Source organism: Clarias gariepinus, chromosome 3 (genome assembly GCF_024256425.1).
Source record: "Clarias gariepinus isolate MV-2021 ecotype Netherlands chromosome 3, CGAR_prim_01v2, whole genome shotgun sequence".
Classification (NCBI taxonomy): Eukaryota; Metazoa; Chordata; class Actinopteri; order Siluriformes; family Clariidae; genus Clarias; species Clarias gariepinus.
The window spans coordinates 3,652,161-3,672,230 of NC_071102.1; the positions used below are offsets into that span (position 1 = coordinate 3,652,161).

The 20,070-nt window shown below is 38.5% G+C and overlaps 3 protein-coding genes across 5 annotated transcripts; 1 reads left to right on the top strand and 2 right to left on the bottom strand.

Moving 5' to 3' along the window:
* Positions 1-724: 724 nt before the first annotated feature.
* LOC128519407 (arylamine N-acetyltransferase, pineal gland isozyme NAT-10-like) lies at positions 725-1,611 on the bottom strand. Its single transcript, XM_053493129.1, has one exon. The coding sequence runs from the start codon at positions 1,469-1,471 to the stop codon at positions 725-727; it is 747 nt and encodes a 248-aa protein (XP_053349104.1). The 5' UTR covers positions 1,472-1,611.
* A 2,261-nt stretch (positions 1,612-3,872) lies between these two features.
* LOC128519177 (arylamine N-acetyltransferase, pineal gland isozyme NAT-10-like) lies at positions 3,873-6,540 on the bottom strand. 2 transcript variants are annotated; one of them, XM_053492802.1, is made up of 2 exons: positions 6,422-6,540; positions 3,873-5,456 (listed from the first exon to the last, which is right to left on the bottom strand). In XM_053492802.1, the coding sequence occupies exon 2, from the start codon at positions 5,447-5,449 to the stop codon at positions 4,577-4,579; it is 873 nt and encodes a 290-aa protein (XP_053348777.1). In that variant the 5' UTR covers positions 5,450-5,456; positions 6,422-6,540; the 3' UTR covers positions 3,873-4,576. The 2 variants fall into 2 exon arrangements, with proteins under 2 accessions (XP_053348777.1, XP_053348776.1); XM_053492801.1 differs by lacking the exon at positions 6,422-6,540 and adding an exon at positions 6,271-6,391.
* Positions 6,541-7,828: 1,288 nt separating this feature from the next.
* Positions 7,829-13,262, top strand: LOC128519158 (uncharacterized). Of its 2 annotated transcripts, none has more exons than XM_053492768.1 (3): positions 7,829-8,188; positions 10,265-11,735; positions 12,229-13,262. In XM_053492768.1, exons 1-3 carry the CDS (start codon positions 8,111-8,113, stop codon positions 12,402-12,404), a joined length of 1,725 nt encoding a protein of 574 aa, XP_053348743.1. In that variant the 5' UTR covers positions 7,829-8,110; the 3' UTR covers positions 12,405-13,262. The 2 variants fall into 2 exon arrangements, with proteins under 2 accessions (XP_053348743.1, XP_053348744.1); XM_053492769.1 differs by lacking the exon at positions 7,829-8,188 and adding an exon at positions 8,434-8,523.
* The last annotated feature ends 6,808 nt before the right edge of the window (positions 13,263-20,070 follow it).

Below are 20,070 nucleotides of genomic sequence, written 5' to 3' on the forward strand. Positions count from 1 at the left end.
AAAAACTACTTTAAAAAGTAGAAGTACACAAAAAAATCTACTCAATTACAGTAATGCGAGTAAATGTAATTCATTACTTTCCACCTTTGATTATTATATACCTCATCATCACTTTTACATAAAATAAGTTACTAACTTTTGTAATCTTTAAACATCAGCTGTTAGGTTTATATTTATCACCTTAACCTTTATGCACCAATGTTTAGGTTGATTCCAAAACCATAGGATTTCTTTTGTTGAAAAAAGAGATTCAAGAAGAAACTACTAATTTGTAACTTGTAACACACACACTAATCCAGTTAACACACAAACACAAAGGTTTTATTTTAGGGTTTATTGAATAGGTAAAGGTTTTGACCTTTAACATTGGAAATCTCGTGTTTTAAGGTTTTAACATGCTAAATGTTTTTTTATAGATGTAAACTAGACTACAGTATTCCCTCATTACTCTGATGCAGTGGACAACAAAAGTCGTGCTGAAACAATCACTGAATATGGATTTCCTAGAAGGAATTTGCATAAGGATGAGGAAAAAAACACTCCTTAACTACAAAAATACACTACGGAGAGATTTCTCTGGACTAAATAACAACTGTCCTTTTCGTAGATTAATATCTGTGTGAAGCCTAATTAAAACTGGGCTTGTTCACCCCAAAATATACATTTATGCAGAGTTTATGTAGCTTTGTTGTTTATTACTTTCAGTTTATTAACTAATACAATATTAAACTTTTCCTTGAAAAGTGACTTCTACGAAGGTCCAACCAATCAGAGCTCTGAATCCAGTGGGGGTCTGGATGGAACAAATGGACATCTGGGTCAACAAAGACTCAGGGCTGGTCTGCAGGTACTCGCTTGTGTTCAGAAAATGGTCAATCCCACGTGGTGTTAAGTAAAAAGAGTATATTATCTTCTTGACATGTTTCTCAACAAGGCTGTAATTGGTGAAGGCTTCATTCTGGACCAGAGGCTTCCTTCCAGTCTTCTCCAGCGTCCACCTCTCACCGTCGTTCAGTAGACGGAAAATCCCCGGCAACTGCTCTTGATCTTTCCCTGAGATCATTTCTAACGGGTACCAGATTTGACATGACATTCCATAGCTCACGTCAGCAATATAAGGCTTGCCTTCGATCTCCACCAGGTTAATGAGATGTTCATCCAAGCAGCTGAACTCATTTCTGACCCTACTAAAGACTTGTGAACCCAGCGTGGTGTATTTGTAGCCCATCTCTCTCAGCACCCAGGAGAAGAGCAGGTTGTTTTCACAGCACCATCCTCCACGAGGGTTTCTCACAATCTTCTCATAAATGATCTGCAGATCCATAGTGTTTCGCTCTCCACAGTGGATGCTTAGGTTTTCGAAGGGAATGCTCATCACATGCAGGTTGTGGATGGTGCGGAGCGTGGCGAGGTCTGGTTTCTCGTACACTCCGCTGAAGCCGATTTTCTTGAAGTATTCCTGAAGATCCATTATGTTCCTGTGAAGTATGAAAGAAAAAACAGCTGCCTTGAAATGTATCTTGCTTGGTAGAAAAATCCAGTTTCAGCAGTTGTTAGCTGGTCAGACCTCGCTGGATTAAATGAAGATTAAATGTCAGGGGAATCTTTCACGTTTGTTGAATCCATCTGAAGACAGAAGAAAGAATGTGAACAAACGGAGTTAACTATTGGACCACAAGATTAATGTTTAGTTACAGCTGTGATAACACTTAATGAGAAGTGACACAGAGTTAACTCCTAATCCGTAATTTTAAAACTGAAGCCTAAAAAAAGTGAGGCGGCACAGTTGGTTAGCACTTCAAGGTCCGGGTTCGATTCCTGTCTCTAGGGTGCATGGAATTTGCATGTTTCCTCCGGGTACATGCAGATTAGGCTAATTATCGTTCCCCAACTCGCCCTTAGTGTGTGAATGTGCGTGTGATTGTGTGTATGTGTGTGATGGATTGGCACCCTGGCCAGGGTGTACTGTAACCCGTCTCGTGCACAAAGTCCCCTAGGTTAGGTTTCACACACCCTGTGACCCTGACTACTGGATAAAGCGGTGTATGTGAAGATAGAGTGAGTAAATTAGATTAAATGAAAGAAATAAGGACAAATGTTTTTCTGTGACAAGCTAAAAGGAAACAATTTAAAAATTGTTTGTTTATGTGCCAACCTGAGCCTCATGTACATTTTATTTGTTTTTATTTTAATGGGGTGTTGTATCCTTATGGGTACTTAGGTGAGAGAGAAACCATCTCAATTGGCATCAAAGCTAAAGAACACTTGGAGAAAAAAAGACAACTTGAATGAATGTAAATGAAAAGAGAGCTAATTTCTAAGACCCTAAGCCTGCCTCCTTCCTCAAAATAGTGCCAAACCCCAAGGAGTGACTTACACAACTTGCACCTCACCAATGTCATCGTGACCCTAGCTGGCATCCACCAGAACCAACATTTCCCCACTGAGTGTTGCCCAGACCAAAAGGACCTCGACTGAGGGTTTTACAGGTGCATTGGCACTTGGTTCAGCCCACACTTGGTTGTACACCAGCAGCAGCTACAGCAACCAAACAAAGACTGTGGTTTATTATGATCCATAAGCATTCGTTGTGCTCACTGAGCTTGTGGCAACATTGTGTGGCTAGCCAGGGACCCAGTGGGTGGTCTTTTCACCTTTGGTTGCTCTAATCTTGAAAAATAGTCACATAGTGACCAAATCAACCGCCAATGTCTGGGTCTTTAAACCCTTTGCTGAGGTCTTTGTGTTCTTGAGAAAAGTCATTTCAGTGTTTAATGTTAATGAGCATCAAAAGCCACACTGTGTGGCACAGGATTCAAGCACCCAGAGCTGAGCTTTGTGTATTTATACAGTATGTCTGGGTGAAACAGAAACCCTTTGAATTCTCACCAGCGCTTAAAGGAAAGATGACTTACAAGATCTGCACTCCAGTGAGGGGTTCAGCTACTACTGTACGTACTGTAAGATTCCAGTTCGAAGGTTTCCTTTTTTTGAGATTATGCTTCTTAAAATCATGCCACTTTGATATTCTACTATAAAATGGACAGTATAAACCTCCATACAACTTTAAAAATTCTCTTTTTTGGTTGGATTGACATCCATGTAGGTGTTTTCATGCCCGGTTAATCCTGTACAAATAAAGTGATGAAATACTGTATCAGAGAAATGTTCACCCTTTGAATCATCTACAAAACATTGTTCTGCTACGGACAATGAATTTAGAGATAATTATTTACAAACTTATTTGGATAACATTGTATAATTCTTATGTTAAAACCCTAATCATGTAAAGAACCATATTTGCTACTTCTGTGGGATTTGTATATTTTTCTAATAATCTTATACGTTTGTATAAGATTAATAGAAAATGCCCCCCGCATGAGCCATTACACTATGAGTTACTTAATTTAGCACGGTCACCTTTGATCTTTGAAAGCGTAATAACTTCCTAGAATACGCTGTTGTTAGTTTATTATCGGTGAGTGTTATCACACGTGCAGAGAGAGTCATTAGGTGCAACACTCCACAGCAGAGATGTGAGCGATGGAGATGGTCATACTGTAAAGCACATAAACAATTAATATCGCTTCACTTCAAAAGCCACACCCATGAACAATTTGCTACATATCCCAGACATTTACAGTAAAGGTGATATTTTTCTTGATTGTTTTGTGTCGTGTTAATTTATGATTGTTGCTCTTTGGACCCATTTCCCACAGAAAAAAAAACACTGGGAGCCACAAAACTCTTAACATCTAAATTGAAGATAACACTGCATATATCGATTTCTTTTACCTTTATGCTATGTATAAAAAAAAAACTATTGTGTCGTGTTTATGAAATCAATAAACTGCTACAGATAAAACGAAATTTTATTTCTGCATGCAACAAATACATGTTGAACTTCAAAAAAAAGATGCTGGGTTGAAGGTTACTTTCAAATAAAATATTCAATGTCTATTTGTGTCCTAATATTTATGAGATGGTTCAAACCAAAAATGTTTCAAACCAAAAATGCCGTCTAATTCTGTGTGCCATCATGATTTTATTGCGTGTACTGGAGCGTGCAGTCGGCGGAATAAAAAAAGGACTATTGATATAAATCGCGTGGCAAAAAATTAAACATGTTTTAATGATACAAGATCACCATAATCTTCATATTTGGAATTACATAAAAAAAATAATAAACTAAAAGAAAATTTATTAAATACTCATTATTTATTTTCCAAAGCTACAGGCCGCCACAGCAGAGGTATGAAAGAGCCACATACTGTACTGTACGGCTCCGCTTGTGTTGTCCTTGCTTTGGGTTTTCTTGAGATTGTCTCTTTGACAAAGACATTAAATGTAATAAAAAAACAAAATAAAAAAAATATATCATCAAAAAGTAAGATCATCCTTCATACTTCACTGCAATGAATATTCCTTTCATTTATAATCACTTATGTTAAAATATCTTCTTGATATATAAATATTTCATCAGTAATTAAAAATACATCATTATGAATGGTAGAAAAATCACAATGCCCCCAAATCATGGCAATCTAGCTCTTTAGATACACGTGTATAAAATGTCCTACAGTTTATAAGCAGCTTTGTTGTTTATTGGTGTGAGTTTATTAACCAAGACGATATTAAACTTTTCCTTGAGTATGGTCTCGATTTCACTGTCAGCTACTTCGCTCATCTTGATGATGTCATTATCTTCTTCAGGATTAAATGTGACCTCGCTGTAGGTCCAACCAATCAGAGCTCTGAATCCAGTGGGTGTCTGGAGGGAACAAATGGATTTTTGAGTGAACAGAGACTCTGGGCTGGTCTGCAGGAACTCGCATGTGTTCAGAAAATGATCAGTCCCACGTGGCATTAAAACGAAAGAGTAAATCGTCTTCATCAGGCGTTTGTCAACAAGGCTGGAATTGGCAAAGGCTTTATCCTGGACCAGAGGTTTCCTTCCACTCTTCTCCAGTGCCCATCTTTCACCATCGTTCACCAGACGGAAAATCCCCCCCGGCTGCTCTTGATCTTTCCCTGAAATCATTTCTAACGGGTACCAGATTTGGCTCGACACTCCAAAACTCACATCAGTGATATACGACTTGCCTTCGATCTCCACCATGTTTATAAGGTGTGAATCCAAGGGGTTGAAGTCATTTTTGAGCGTGTTGAACACTTTTGAGCCCAGCGTGGTGTATTTGTAGCCCATCTCTCTCAGCACCCAGGAGAAGAGCAGGTTGTTTTCACAGCACCATCCTCCACGAGAGTTTCTCACAATCTTCTCATAAATTATGTTCAGATCCAAGGTGTTCCGCTCTCCACAGTGGATGCTGAGGTTCTCGAAGGGAATGCTCATCACGTGCAGTTTGTGAATAATGCGGAGCGTGGCCAGATCGGGTTTCTCATGCACTTTGCTGAACCCGATCCTTCTGAAATATTCCTGAAGATCCATTATGTTCCTGTGAAGCATGCAAAAAAAGAACGAAATGATGCTTTGTAAAGAAATGTAAAGAGCCGTGGGTAAAATAGTAACGTCATTGTGTAGAAGTGGTGGAACACATTATACAGTAACTCATGTAACTAGCATAAATACATCTCTGTCTATCTATTAATACAAAGAAATAAAATTTTGGATAAAGATGAAGTTTGGTCTTAAAATGACTCCACCGTTTTAAAATTTATTTATACAACTTCAGCATTGTGAAGTGAAAATATGAACTAATATCAGTAAAAATATTCAGTTTAGTTCTTTAATTAATATCTATTGGTGCAGGTGTTTGTTTACGTTCAAGAAGTATCTTATTTTAAAGTAGATTATTAAATCCATCACGTAACTGTTTATAACGTCATTACTAATCAACATTTGGATTTCACTTATGGTGCAGGTTAAACTTCAGGCAGATATCTAAGTGATGCAAAAGTTTCATCAGATTCTGTCCAGACAGTTTTGTGTGACGCTGAGACAAAATCAGCTTAATTGATTACTTGAATTAAAAAGATTTAATCCAGAACTTTTATCTAAAATAAGTCACCTATAAATAATCTATTTATGCCTAATGAATTTTTTCCTTGGAAAGGTTTATAGCTGCAAAAACAGTCAAAATATTTTTGTACATATATAAATAGCATGTTTAATATAAATTATTTTAGACTTTAGAGGATCTCCAAACCTGCTCCAGTTTGGACCTGCATGTCAGACTGCTTTCACTACTTTAACTCACAAACTGAAAGAAAACAGCTATTCAAATAACAAATCCGGCATTTAAATCATACCTTTAAGAACCTTAAGAACTTAATAGAAATTATTGGCACCCTCTCCTCAAGCCAGGGAAAGTGAACTCTGGGAAAGGAAAGTTAACAAACCAGAAGGGAATCTTTTCACACTTCCGGGTTTAGAAACCGGAAGTACAAACAGTGTGTTTACCTGCGTTCGATTCCGAAGAGTACTTCGTAGGGTGCTCCCTACTCCCTGCAGGGAATGTCGGTAAAGGGAACTTCGACAAAAACGCCTCCGGTCGGGACACCCTGCGAAGTCACCAACGCAGACGTCACTTCCTCCGTGCGTTACCATGGTAACATAAGAGCCTTGGACTCCTGTCGTTGCTGCTGGGGATATTTCACACTATGGACATTAAATATTGAATATTTTTTCAAGCAAAAACTGAAACCACTATAAAGCAAATGCTATTGAAACGTGTTTAATTTGTAAATATTAATAATTACCGGTTAATGATAATAATTGATTAAAGATGTATGGATATAGATGTTAGTTATTTTACAGATTATTTATGATTTATTTATAATACTACGAATGAATTTAATTAAATGTTTAAGTATGGTTGTAATTTAAATGATGTCATAATCTATAATAATGATAATGAATATATAAATCCTTTTTTGAACTCTATATTTTTCACGCTTCAGCGAGACGCAATGCCTGATGGGAAATGTTTTTTTTTTTTCAGTGAAGTGAAGACCCATTGTCCGCAGTTCCCTTTGAACTAAACCTTTTTTGCTCTGTGCGGTTTTGGAATCACACTTAACATGGCTGAACCCCCTTGTCAAGTATACTATGTAGTGTACTTCAGGCCGATCGGAACAAAGCCCAAAGGCTGCGTTCCAATCCTAAGTGTACTTCACAGGGTGCTCCCTACTCCCTGCTCTATTTGCAGGGAATGTCGGTGAAGGGAACTTCCCTCGATTACAATTCTACCATTTGGAACACCAGCGCAGACGTCACTTCCTCCGTGCGTTACCATGGTAACATAAGCCCCCTCGGATACCTGTCGCTGCTTTTGTGGAAATTTCAACTACGGACATAATATTTATTTAAACAAAAACTAATAGGTTTTCTTGAAAAAAAAAAAACCCACACTATTGAATTGTGTATACCTTGTTAATAAATTATTGTTTAATAATAAAAAAAAAATTAAATATATACGGAGATTTATTTATTTATTTATTTATATATATATTTTTTTACATATTACTAACCTATATAACACTAAGGATTTCTCGATTAAATTAACATTTAAATTGTCGTGTTCTTTCAATAAGATGTTGTCCTCGAAAATAAATATAAAAATATTTTTTGGAGCTCCATTTTTTTTTCACGCTCCAGCGAGACGCAATGGCTTATGGGACATTTTTCAATCTCTTTTCCGGTGAAGTGAAGACCCCTATTGTTCACTCGTTCCCTACACCGTTCGCAGTGTCCATTAAACTAAACGTTTTCGCTTCCTGCGGTTTCGAAATCACACTTAACATGGCTGAACAAGTGTACTTCGTAGTGTACTTCAAGCCGATCGGAACACAGCCTTAGCCTACGGAGCCTGGGAAGTCACGTACAGGAGGAGAAAGAAAAAACAATCCGTGGCGACGGGTTTGCAATTCCTGCGCTCAGTTTATAAAACAGACCCATTTTCGAGTCTGTGTTTGTTTGTTTTTTTAGTGTAATAATTAGTTTAATAATTCGTGCGCTCAGATTTTGTAATCCGTACCCACGAATATATAATCAGCGCGCACGGTTTCGCAATTTTCGGAATTTGTCGCCCCGCCCCCGGGGTTTCCCGGCAAATTCAACCAAACTGTAGAGCAAAAAAAAAAAAAAAAAATGGAAAAGTTTCTTCGTTTTCTCAAAACCGACAGAGAGTTGGATGACGCGACTTTGTCAGCGTTTCGAGAAGAGAAGGTGAGATTCAATACGAAAACAAAGTCATGTACAAGTTATCTCTCTGACTGAATGCAGTCTTGTAATAGTATAATAATAAACATTTAATAATAACTCGAACCAGTAAAGGCATCCAGGCATCTAACTCTGGCAGCTCAGCTTATTTAAGACATATAATGTAGTTTTATTTGTTTACATTCACAAAGGTGGTGTAATGGTTCTGAGGCCTTGCACCGTCCGGTTCCGGGTTCGATTCCTTTTTTTGTCTGCATGGAGTTTGCACGTTCTCCTTGTGCTTGGTGGATTTCCTCCGGTTTCCAACGTGAAGGAAACTTCATAAGGCTGTCACTTTTCCAGTGAGGAAACATGCACGATATTTCTTAATGGCGTTCAAATAAAGATCATTTATGTATACAGCACATACAGTGGGGGAAATAAGTATTTGATCCCCTACGGATGTTATAAGTTTGCCCACTTACAAAGAAATGAAGGGTCTATAAGTTTTATCATAGGTTTATGGTAAAAGATTGAGACAGAATATCAACCAAAAATCTAGAAAAAGCACATGATGCACATGTTATGAATTAAGTTGCATTTCAATGAGTAAAATAGGTATTTGATCCCCTACAAACCAACAATAATTCCGCCTCTCACAGACTGCTTATGTGCTTAGTACACATATTAATTTAAGAAGGTGCTCCTGACAACAATGTGGTATGTGTATAAAAGCCACCTGTCCACAAAATCTCTATCTTCCATTCAACCACCATCGGCAAGACCAAAGAGCTGTCAAAGCAAGTCAGGAACAAGATTTTAGACCTGCACAAGGCTGGAATGGGCTACAAGACCATCAGCTAGAAGCTTGGTGAGAAGGAGACAACTGCTGGAGCGATTATTTACAAATGGAGAAAATACATAGCCCTATATGCAAGATTTCACCTTATGGAGTAGGAATAATCATGAGAAAAATGAGGGACCAGCCCAGGATTACATGGGAGGAGCTTGTGAAGGATCTCAAGGCAGTTGGGACCGCAGTCACCAAACAAACCATTGGTAACACAATACGCCTGCATGGATTGAAATCCTTCAGCGCAGCAAGGCTTCCCATCCTCAAGAAGACACATGTACAGACCCGTCTGAGGTTTGCCAGTGAACAAGGAAAGATTGGGACAAACTGTTGTGGTCAGATAAAACCAAAATTTAGCTACTTGTCATCAACTCGACTTGCTGTTTTCGGAGAAAGAAAAATGCTGACTATGACACTAAGAACACCACAGTCCCTACAGTCAAGCACAGAGGTGGAAACATTATGCTTTAGGGCTGTTTCTCTGCTAAAGGTACAGATTGACAATGGATGAGGCCATGTGTTGTATAATTTTGGATGAGAACCTCCTGAAGATGGGTTGTGGATGGGTCATCAGCATGAAAATGACCCCAAACATACTGCCAAGGCAACTAAGGAGTGGCTCAAGAATGAGCACATTAAGGTCATGGAATGGTCTAGCCAGTCTTCAGACCTTAATCCAATAGAAAATTCACGGAGAACCCTGTAACTTTGAGTTGCCAAGCAACAGGCAAGAAACCTTAAACATTTAAAGAAAATCTGTAAGAATAGTGGATCAAAATGCATCCCAAGATGTGTGCAAATCTGGTAAACAACTACAAGAAACATCTTCCCACTGTGCTTTCCAGCAAGGGTTTCTCTACCAAGTACTAAGTCATGTTTTGCTTGGGGATCAAATACTAATTTCCCTCATTAAAATGCAACTTAATTCATAACATTTGTATCATGTATACCCACTGTATAGTAAATAAATGGATGATAATATGTTTCAGTGGCGGAAAGATATAATTTCAGAATTTATAATAATTTCCATAAAGAAGCTTGAAAAGCAGGAACCCTAGCGAAGTTGCACCATCTCTTAGTCATAAAATCAAAATGAACTGGCTTATGAAAAATTATCATGAAGCTAATAAATGTCTTTTTTTAATTTAAAAAAGATATTTAAAAAAATAAGAATTATGTCATAATTTACTTAAAACAAATAAAGCATTTGCAGTAGGTTGTCCTTCACATTTTCCCCTCTTTCGTTTTAGATTGACTGCTATGCCATCAATAGTATGACAGATGAGCAACTACAGATGTACATCCCCAAATTTGGAGACAGAATAGCAATAAGGCTGTACTGCAAAAGAGAAGTAGCTGCATTGGAAGAAAATCCCGTAGTATCTAAAGCCACGGGAAAAACCACGCCAGCACTGCATGGAAAGCAGGCCAAAAAGAGGAAGCTTACTGATAATCGTTCAGAAAAACTCTGTGGAAACAGAAATGGCCAAAAAACTGAGCGATGTTACCAGATGGGAGTGTTCGAAGAGGTCCGTGGCTCCTTCGTCCAAATCAAAGTGCAGCGAGGTGGCGGGACCAGACAATTAAAGGCTTTGAAGAGCACTACCATGAGGGAGCTTCTGGAGTACGGCAAGAAGCTGTTCTTTCCAAACGGAAAAAATAAACTAGGGCATATAAATGAATTCGAGCTGAAATTAAGAGACTTTACAGAAAAAGAACTCGATCCCCAAACAACATTAGGTGAACAATACGAAATGAGGAAGGTAAGGATGCTGAGATTGTATCTGTCTTGCAAGAGAACAGACACACCCAGAAGCGAGAGTACAGAAACAACCGGAAGTGAGAGCTTCCAAAGAGGAAATACAAAACTAGGTGACACTCCACCAATGGACCCTGTTGAAATAGTGCAAGTTAAGCCACAGGCCACCAAGTTAAGGCTTCGTAAAGGAAATGTTTTCCAAGATCTCAATGCAGCTTTCACAGACGGTTTAATATCCCTCTATGAGTGTCTCGTGGATGTCGAGATGGTCCTACCCAGTGGTAGCACCAAGAAAGGAGAAGACAACGGTGGAATTCTCAGAGATGCATTGAGTGAGTACTGGGGTACCTTTTTCATGAATTGTACAGCAGGAAGAACATTAAGGGTCCCCATGACAAGACATGACATGAAAGATGAATGGGAAAATGTAGCCAAAGTGATAATCCTTGGTTACAATACTGTTCAATACTTCCCCATTGTGTTGGCCAAACCTTTCCTGTATTACTGCCTTGGACTTGAAATCGACGAGGATGAGCTCTTTGCAGCATTTTTGGAGATCGTTACTCAAGAGGAAAAGCAGCTTGTTGAAGAAGCAATGAGAGATTTTACATCCGTCTCTGGAAGAGAAGAATGGGCCGAATTCTTGGACGCTCATGATGTGAAACTTGTCATCACTGATAATAATGCCAAGCAGATCTTACTTGATGTGGCTCACAAAGAAATTGTGCAGGATCCAGCTTACATAGCAGAGTGTTGGAGTCCAATTTTGAGAGAACTAATACTTCCACCAGGAGGACTGGATGAACTGATAACTAGTCTCAATCCAACAGCTAAGAAAGTTGTGGCCGTACTAAGACATGAAACACTGAACCAGAGAGAAAACCAGATCATGGGTTATCTGAAGAGGTTTATCAAGAACTCCAGTGATGTTCGCCTCAGGAAGTTTCTGCGTTTTTGCACAGGTGATTGATTAATAGAGATATTTTATCATTATATTCCTTAAAATATAACATTATAAATAAGAATTTTGTTGTATTTCTTATACAGTTAGTCCCCTACTTATGAATGAGTTTTGGTTTGTTCGGAATTTGGATTTGTTTATAAGTCAGATTTGTTCATAAGTCTGACAAGGGGAGTCCTGTAGAAGTTTGACACAAATATACAGTACAATGTAAAGCAAACCAATCCACTTGACTAAATCTGTCCCCTTTTCCAACACTGCCGTCTTGTGGCCAAAAACCATAACCACATTTAAGGGTGCTGAGAGGAATCCCTGATGCCAAATTGGTACCTCAAATGTTCGTAAGTCAGGGACTACATGTACGTGAGTTTATAAATAAGTAAATAGATAAGTATAAAATGTTTTGCATCGCGATGTTGTATATTATTTAATATAGTATTGTTATTATATGTATAGATTTTAAATTGTTGACTGCATTATTTGTTTTTTGGTAGGAGCTGATCTCCTTGTCGCAAAGTTTATCCATGCACGGTTCATTCAGCCAAAGAGTTTCTCCACAAGAGGTCCCCAGTCTCACACCTGTGGATGTGTGTTGGAAGTTCCAAATAATTATACTTCGTACCTTGAGCTTGCAGAAGAGTTTGCAAACGTCCTTGATGCAGACATATAGGTGATGGATATTATCACATAGGGGTAAGGATACAGAAAATAACCAATGTCGGTTATGAATTATCCTTATCTAAAATTATCCTCAACGTTGTGTTTCTCCAAGGAGGTCAGATGAAGTGTGCCTCAGCGGCAGCATGTGATTCCATCTCACACGCCTTTATTGTGATGTACAGCATTGTTTTTTTGTATCTTGCACCTCCATATAATGTGCCATAAGATGCATAGATGTTGTAAATGCAGTGTTACGATGTAAAGTAACATATCCTTTTATAGATTCAAGTTCATTGCTCATTTATTTGTTTCCTGCTATTACTGTTTATATGGTATTTAGAAGTTATTAATTAGGAAGTTATTAATTAATGTTTTAAAAATAAACAGAAATGATACAAAAGGGCAGTCCCTCATTTTAATTAAAAGTGTATATGTTGTATGAAACACTAAACAGCAATAACATTAAAGAGATTAAAAAAACAAAACCAAATAAAAGCCTTAAATCACCTGACTATGTTGATGTAAATTAAGAACAGTCCATAAACTTTCTTAGTACTAAATTATTTCTTAACCTTTTTTTTTATTTTTTATCTCACAGTATTTAACACTGTAGGAAGCTCTTGTCTTAGTGCAAGGTAGAGATTGAATGCTGTGTACGTTTCCTTTGGAAGACTAGAGGTGATGATGCTCACACAGGGTGGAAACATCCTCATTACGAGCAACGTTGGAATCTGTTCACTATGTTAAAATATTGTAAAATATATGAAATTTATTTTTATCATCATTACTCCAGTCATCAGTGTCACATGATCCTTCAGAAATAAGTCTAATATGCTGATTTATTATTGCTGGGAACAGTTGTCCTGTTTTTTTTAACACTCTTTTCCAGGAATCTTTGATCAATAATAAAAAAAAAATTGATAAAAAAGTGACAGTAAAGACTATTGTTATATTGTTTTTATTTTTAATTAAAAAAAATGTAGGTGCCCACAGGCTGTAGAGAGTGTTGCTAAGGGCCATACTATAATAGTGAGTTTTTAAATTTGATGGTGAATTTAACATTTATTACTATAATTTATAAGATTTCATTTTTGCGGGGATCCCACAGAACGATAAATTCCTTCGTTTGCCATGTGGGGCATCTGGATCTTTATTATTATTATTTTATTATTATTAATTATAATAATACTATTACTAGTAATGCTATTGTTACATTTAGGCTATGCATTTAGAATAAGCTTTCATCCAAATTATTAAAAGAATTAAAAAAAGCAATTACTCAAAAGTTGGTCATAATACACACTGCCAGCTTTATTAAACAACAACAACAATAATAATAGTAATAATAATAATAATAATAATGTGCTAACATGATCACAAGATTGTAACGGAAATCGTTGTAATTAAATGACAGTATTCTCAAACCTGCTACAACTGATAGCTAGAGAATCACTGGAAGCATGCCGTGAGGTATTACACCTAATAATCCACAATATAATAATATACAGTAAGATTCGTTAGCATGTACCTGGAAGCTTTCTGTTCTTCTAAAAATGGTCACATTTACATTACTGCATTTGGCAGATGCTCTTATCCAGAGCAAATAAAATTTTTATCTCATTATACATCTGAGCAGTTTAGGGCCTTGCTCAAGGGTCCAACAGTGGCACCTTGGTGGTCATGAGTTTGAATCTGGGGCCTTTTGAACCATAGCCCAATGCCTTAAGCACTGTTCTACCCCTGACCCTGACCCTCTGGGCTCCATAATGGTCCAAATGTGATTGATAAAAAATAAATAAATCCTGAAACATTCTAAAGCTTTTAAACTTTTCTCCTTTAAACTTTGAGTGCCTCCATCACCTGACCGAGGTGCATTCTGGGACTTGAAGTCCAAAACAAAACAAAAAGTCTCTAGTGCAAGGCGCCCTCTAGAGGTTCTCCCTGACAAATAATAAATAAATAGTACAGACACAGATAAAGTGATACTCGTGAACGTTATATAAAAAAGGAAGGCAAGTTTAATAGTTGCAGGCACATATCTGTGCCACTTGAGTTTTTAAAGGAAAGGGCTGTTAAAGGAGTTCCTGGGAGGCCAGTGCTTTAGCAGTAACGATGAAGTCCGATCATGGTTCCTACTTTATTAAGAATATACAGAGAAAACTTACTACAGTACCTTGTTGGTATCCAAGCACTAGTGAAAAACATATTTTGGTTAAAATCTCTTTTTGCTCACTTATTAGTCTATTAATTTAAGCAATTAGTTTGTTTAAATGCAAAAAAATCCATCTGAATTTGCAACAGTAGACAGAATCAGACAGAACCAGACAGAAAAGTATCAGTTTTCTTGCTCTGTGATTAGATTAAGTCTGTCACGCTCGCTCTCATTCTGTGACTGGACGAAGTGACTCCACATGAATTATTATTAGGTCGTTACTATGGTAACGTCAGGCTTGTGTGCATGCAGTCCTAGGAGAAAGTGGCGTAAAATTCAAATAAAATGTGTAAATAAATTATGTTTTGATATGATAATTAGAGGATGATTTTCTGCCAATGTTAAGTTTTCATTGCCTTATTATATTATTAATATCAAGTGCTTGTCATTTATAATGTGGAACTACATGGTTACTATGGTAACTGTAAAGGTTTCTACTGCTTACTCACCTTTATGTATAACTCAAAATAATCTTGAATTAGGTATATACTGCATACACGGATTAGTCACCTACCAAAGGTAGTCCAAAAAGTGCAACCAGTAAACTGGTGACAGAGTCATGGGTCGTCTAGACAATTCTATAGAAAAGCTCAAGTAGAACAATTCGCTGAAAAAGTTTTTCCTTGCTATGATACTATAAGAAGGTGTGGCACATGCTGACCAGAAATGGGCAGAATAGCCAAAAACTATCCAAAATATTACTCAAGAAAGATTAAAAAAGTATTCTGTGAAAAAAAATTACTCAAGTACTGAGTAACTGTTTTTATGTCTGATTCTTATTATATATATAATATAATATATAACCCCTAGAGGGCGTTCAGAACAAAAATATAAACAACTATGTACATATATAAATGCAACCAACAACAACAACTATATCTCTCATTTAAAAGACCCAAAAGTGCTCTTTTTGCTCTCCTTACAAGAGACAAACTGCTCAGCAAGCTTTTTTCTGTTTCCCCTGTCCAGCTTGTCTTTATGTACACGGCACACAGCAACACTGTTGAGGCGAGTTTGGGTCAGTGAATATTGAAAAGTAATACAATGAAATAAATGCAAACAGCATCTAATGGTAATAGGCTACTGTTGTTTAATGTCAACATTTTTCAACTTTCATCTCTCAACTTCACTTACAGGATTTCTCTTGAAAAGGTGTCAATCTTCTCCTGCCTCTTTCTTTTCTGCATCTTAATGATACTGCGTGACAAAAGGACAGTGGGAAGCGTGATAGTGGCATGGGTCTGACTGGACTGGGACGGATACAGTTTGCTTACTTGCAGATAAGCAAACAGGCAGGTCAGCTAATGAACAAACAATGCTCAAAATATCAAAATCAATTGCACTGGCAATAAACCCATAAATACATTGCTTAACATTGTCAATTTGTTCCTCCTCATCAATTTCCTGTCTTCTTCATCACAGTTACTTTATGCATTGCAATTAAACACACGTAATCGAATTTAGCTAAGTTACTTACTGAACACTATCCCAATTAGCAATTACCATTAGTCTAAAAAACGAAATATTATACAGAAAACATTCAACATGTCAACAAATCATAAACAGAACATCATCCCAAACATATATCAACTTATTTAAAAACCCCAAAAGCATAAACATTCAAAGTAGCTGGAAAACGGAGATGTAAATAATCATAACAACCATAAGTTCCCGCCTCGCTGACCGATAAATCTAACACACCAAGAGAGGCAAGACTTAAGGCAGAACAGCCAATCATCAGCCGGTGTCATGTTTGAACTGCGGGAAAACTGTAGAAAAAGTGTGGGTGTTGAACCCCTTTCACCGGGAAAAGTGTGGGTGTTAAAACACCCACATCCCCCACGGGTGCGACGCCCCTGGATGGGGGCACTCACCTGAAGTTAGGCTATAAGTAGCCATGTTTAAAATTCAGTCTTGGTCTTGCATCTGTTCTGTTCTGTTCTGTTTTGTCAAGCTGAATGTTTTGTTTTAGTTCTTTGGTCCATAGCTTTATGTTTAGTTTGTTCTTGTTTGTGTTTATGTTTGTTAATTTTTATTTAAAAAAACATCAAGTCTTAACCTTTGCGCTTACTGTATGCCTTGCCAGCTACAATCCCACAAATGTGACAGAATGCAAGACCTTGGAGCTGGGAAGGCTTGCGTAGCCTTGAAGACACAGCATGACGGAGCTCAGGGGGACCTGGCTCCCCACATCGACCATGAAATACAGACCAGGGGGTAGATGTGGGGAGCCACACACACATCGACCACGAGATACGGACCAGGGGGTCTAGGCCTGGTGGTGAGCAGGGTGAAGAGGAACCCCAGACCGGGTGCTGATGGAGGGCAGAATAAGATGATCAGCGGCAGCGGTTCAAACTCCAATGGCGAGCAAATTAGCTCATCAACGAGATGAACATGTGTCATGCTGTGAAAGAGTGGGAGCTCATGCAAACGCTTTAAGAGGAAGGTGCAGTGCTCCAGAGATGGCTCACCAAGCTGGAAAAGGAGATAAATGAATCAAACTTCAACACCCAATCTCCAGTAAGCCTTGACGTAGGCTCTGAACTTCCTGTTAGACTTGATGTAGGCCATATTATTAGTCCAAGTATTGAAGAAACGTATACGTATTGAACCGTCATTTAAAGATTGTCAAAGACTCTGCTGTACGGACATCTAAAGGAAGTTTGTTCCACCACCTAGATGGCAAACCAGTAAAGAGTCCGGAGTCTTCCTCAATCCCTGAGAGATGGTGGAACGAAGCAAGCAGTGCTGGAGGATCGGAGGGAACATGGTGCAATCGGGGTATGATTAGAGCAGAGAGGTAAGTGGGTGCTGGGACATTTTTAGCTTTGTAGGCGAGTATCAGGGTTTTAAATTTAATGCAGGAACCTACAGGAAGCCAGGGCAGGGAGCGGAGAAGTGGGGTGGTGTGGGTGACTTGGAAAGGTTTAAAATGACAAGGTCTTGTCCTGGGGATGAATCACCATCCAGGACCATCCAGGATGAGATGTTTGCCAGACATGCTGAGATCCGGGTGGAAACCTGATTGTCTGAGAGAGGAAAGGAGAGAATAATTTGTGTGTCATCTGCATAACAATAGTATGAAAATCCATGTTTTATAGCCGCAAAGCTGCTGTACAGAAATCTGGATATACTTTAGATCTCAGTTTATTTCTTTTAAGCTACCTGGACGCAATGGTGGCAGGGGAACACTTCCAGTGTGACAATGTGAGGAAGAAGGCTTGGGAGGAACCAGACTTTAAAACACATCCTTCTCTGGGTGACACAGGATAGCCTGATTATTCATCCATTTACAAGTCACTAATGTTAAAAAGTGTACAAGGTGTCTTTGTACATCCTTGTACTGTATTTGTCTTACAAAAACAAAGGAAAAAGCTGAGTTGACTCATTTCCAGTTTGGAACAGTGTGGCTCTCACAGCATCCTTACAGTGAGACAGCAGGATTAGCTCAAGTTTTCTTTAACTATCATTCCCATATTTATTTCAATTCAATTCAATTTTATTTGTACAGCGCTTTTAACAATTGTCATTGTCGCAAAGCAGCTTTACACAATAAAAAAATGATTTAAGTCTGTATGGAATGTAAGTGTACATGAATCAAGATGAGCAGATTGTCCCTGGTGAGCAAGCCGAGGGCGACAGTGGCAAGGAAAAACTCCCTGAGATGGTAATAGGAAGAAACCTTGAGAGGAACCAGACTCAACAGGGAACCCATCCTCATCTGAAGGAAACATAAAGCAGGAATTGTTTTGCATTTATACAGTGTGTTAGGTGGCAGGCGGTTCAGCTATAATAGCTGATGTTAATTGATGTTAATATGGAGTCCAGGTAGTTATTAGAGACAATTTCAATCTTGAACTATTGAGCAACCGCAGCCAAGTCAAGTCCTCAGAGAAACAGCTGTCAACACCAGTCGAGGCCCGAACCGTCTTCTAGGTAGAGAGAATCATCCCCAGACACCAGACGCATTCCAAAGAGACACACGGGGCATCCATGCGACGAGATCTCCAACCAGAAGCGGGACACCAGGATGGGTCAGACAGGTCCGGAGGGCAGAGGGAGTCTGGATCACTGGCAGCTCAGGAACGACATGTGTAGCTCGACAGAGAGAGGTTTAATATATAATGTTTTTAGTTTTGCCACGTAGCCCAAAGTTAAGGCAGAACTGGATCCGCTGGAACTAGTTTTAGACAGAAGTCATTGTAGTGGTATTGAGAGTGAATCCAAAAGTATTTTTCATTCTGAACTTAATTCAGAAGTTCATATTAATCAGGTAAATTGAGGTGATCATAAGTTCTAACTAAATCCAGCACAAACTGTAGTCTTGGGTTTCTCTTGGTTCGGTCTTAACTTTGACTGAGGTTTGAATGTGTTTGTTGGAGGTTAAACTAAGTCAAGGACAGCAGTGTTGTTTTAGTTGGTTTAAACAGTGTTTATTTACATAACTTTGTTAACCCTTAGGGATCTGAGGTCTTTCTGAAGACCTGCAGTAATTCAGCACTCTTCTTAAAATAACCTCATTTTGGCGGGACCAGCACTGCATCCAGTGTCTTTGGGTGGGAATTGAACACAGGCCTTCCTCATGGCAGATGCTGGGCAGTTCTGTGTAACAGCCTGCAGCATCATCTTCAACCTTTATGTCATACCGTGAGGTAATAATATATCTGCTGAAAAATTGGAGCAGTGTGAGGGGCGGCAGCGAGTTGGACGTCCATTCCAATCACGGGTAATGGTAACACGCGGGCGTCAGGACCTGCACGTGGGCAGAGTAACGCAGGTAAACCTCCAGTATACAATACATATTGTCATCTGGTGTGCATGTAGACCGTGGGACACACGTGGGTTTTTGGATTGGTTTCTTCTTGTGATAAGAAGCAAAACATTGGATAAAAGTGCTGAAAATCCGTGTTTCGCTGTTGTCTCCTTTTACCCACTCAGTAATTGACAGTGCCACGAGGTTATTAGCTGTGCTAATGTTTAATGTTTAACTGCGTTCCCAGTAAAACTGGGTAATAGAGAAATGGAGAAGTATTGATTAACCCAGACAAAGTGCTGAACATTACCTCTTCATATTGAGCAAAACAGCAACAAAAGTTGATTAAAAAAAAAAAAAGGTACATTTTTTATTTGCATTACATTTCTGGTGAAGGAACCTGTCACGCGATCAAGTGAAATTAGCCAGTTTGATCTTGGATACATCATGACAGACGAGCCATAGAGCCATCATGCTTCTTATCTTTTTCTCTTATCATGCAGGACATGCAGTTCATGTCAGGGTTTTCTTTTTATGAGCAGCAACAATGTATGCAATAGGTTGTGTGTGTGTGTGTGTGTGTGTGTGAGAGAGAGAGAGAGAAAAGACCAGCAGTGAGGAGGAACGCTTTATGCCACATAGACGTGAGTTTTACATGAGTAAAATGACTAAAGGTAAAAACGAGTGTAGTGGAAATACAGAACAAGT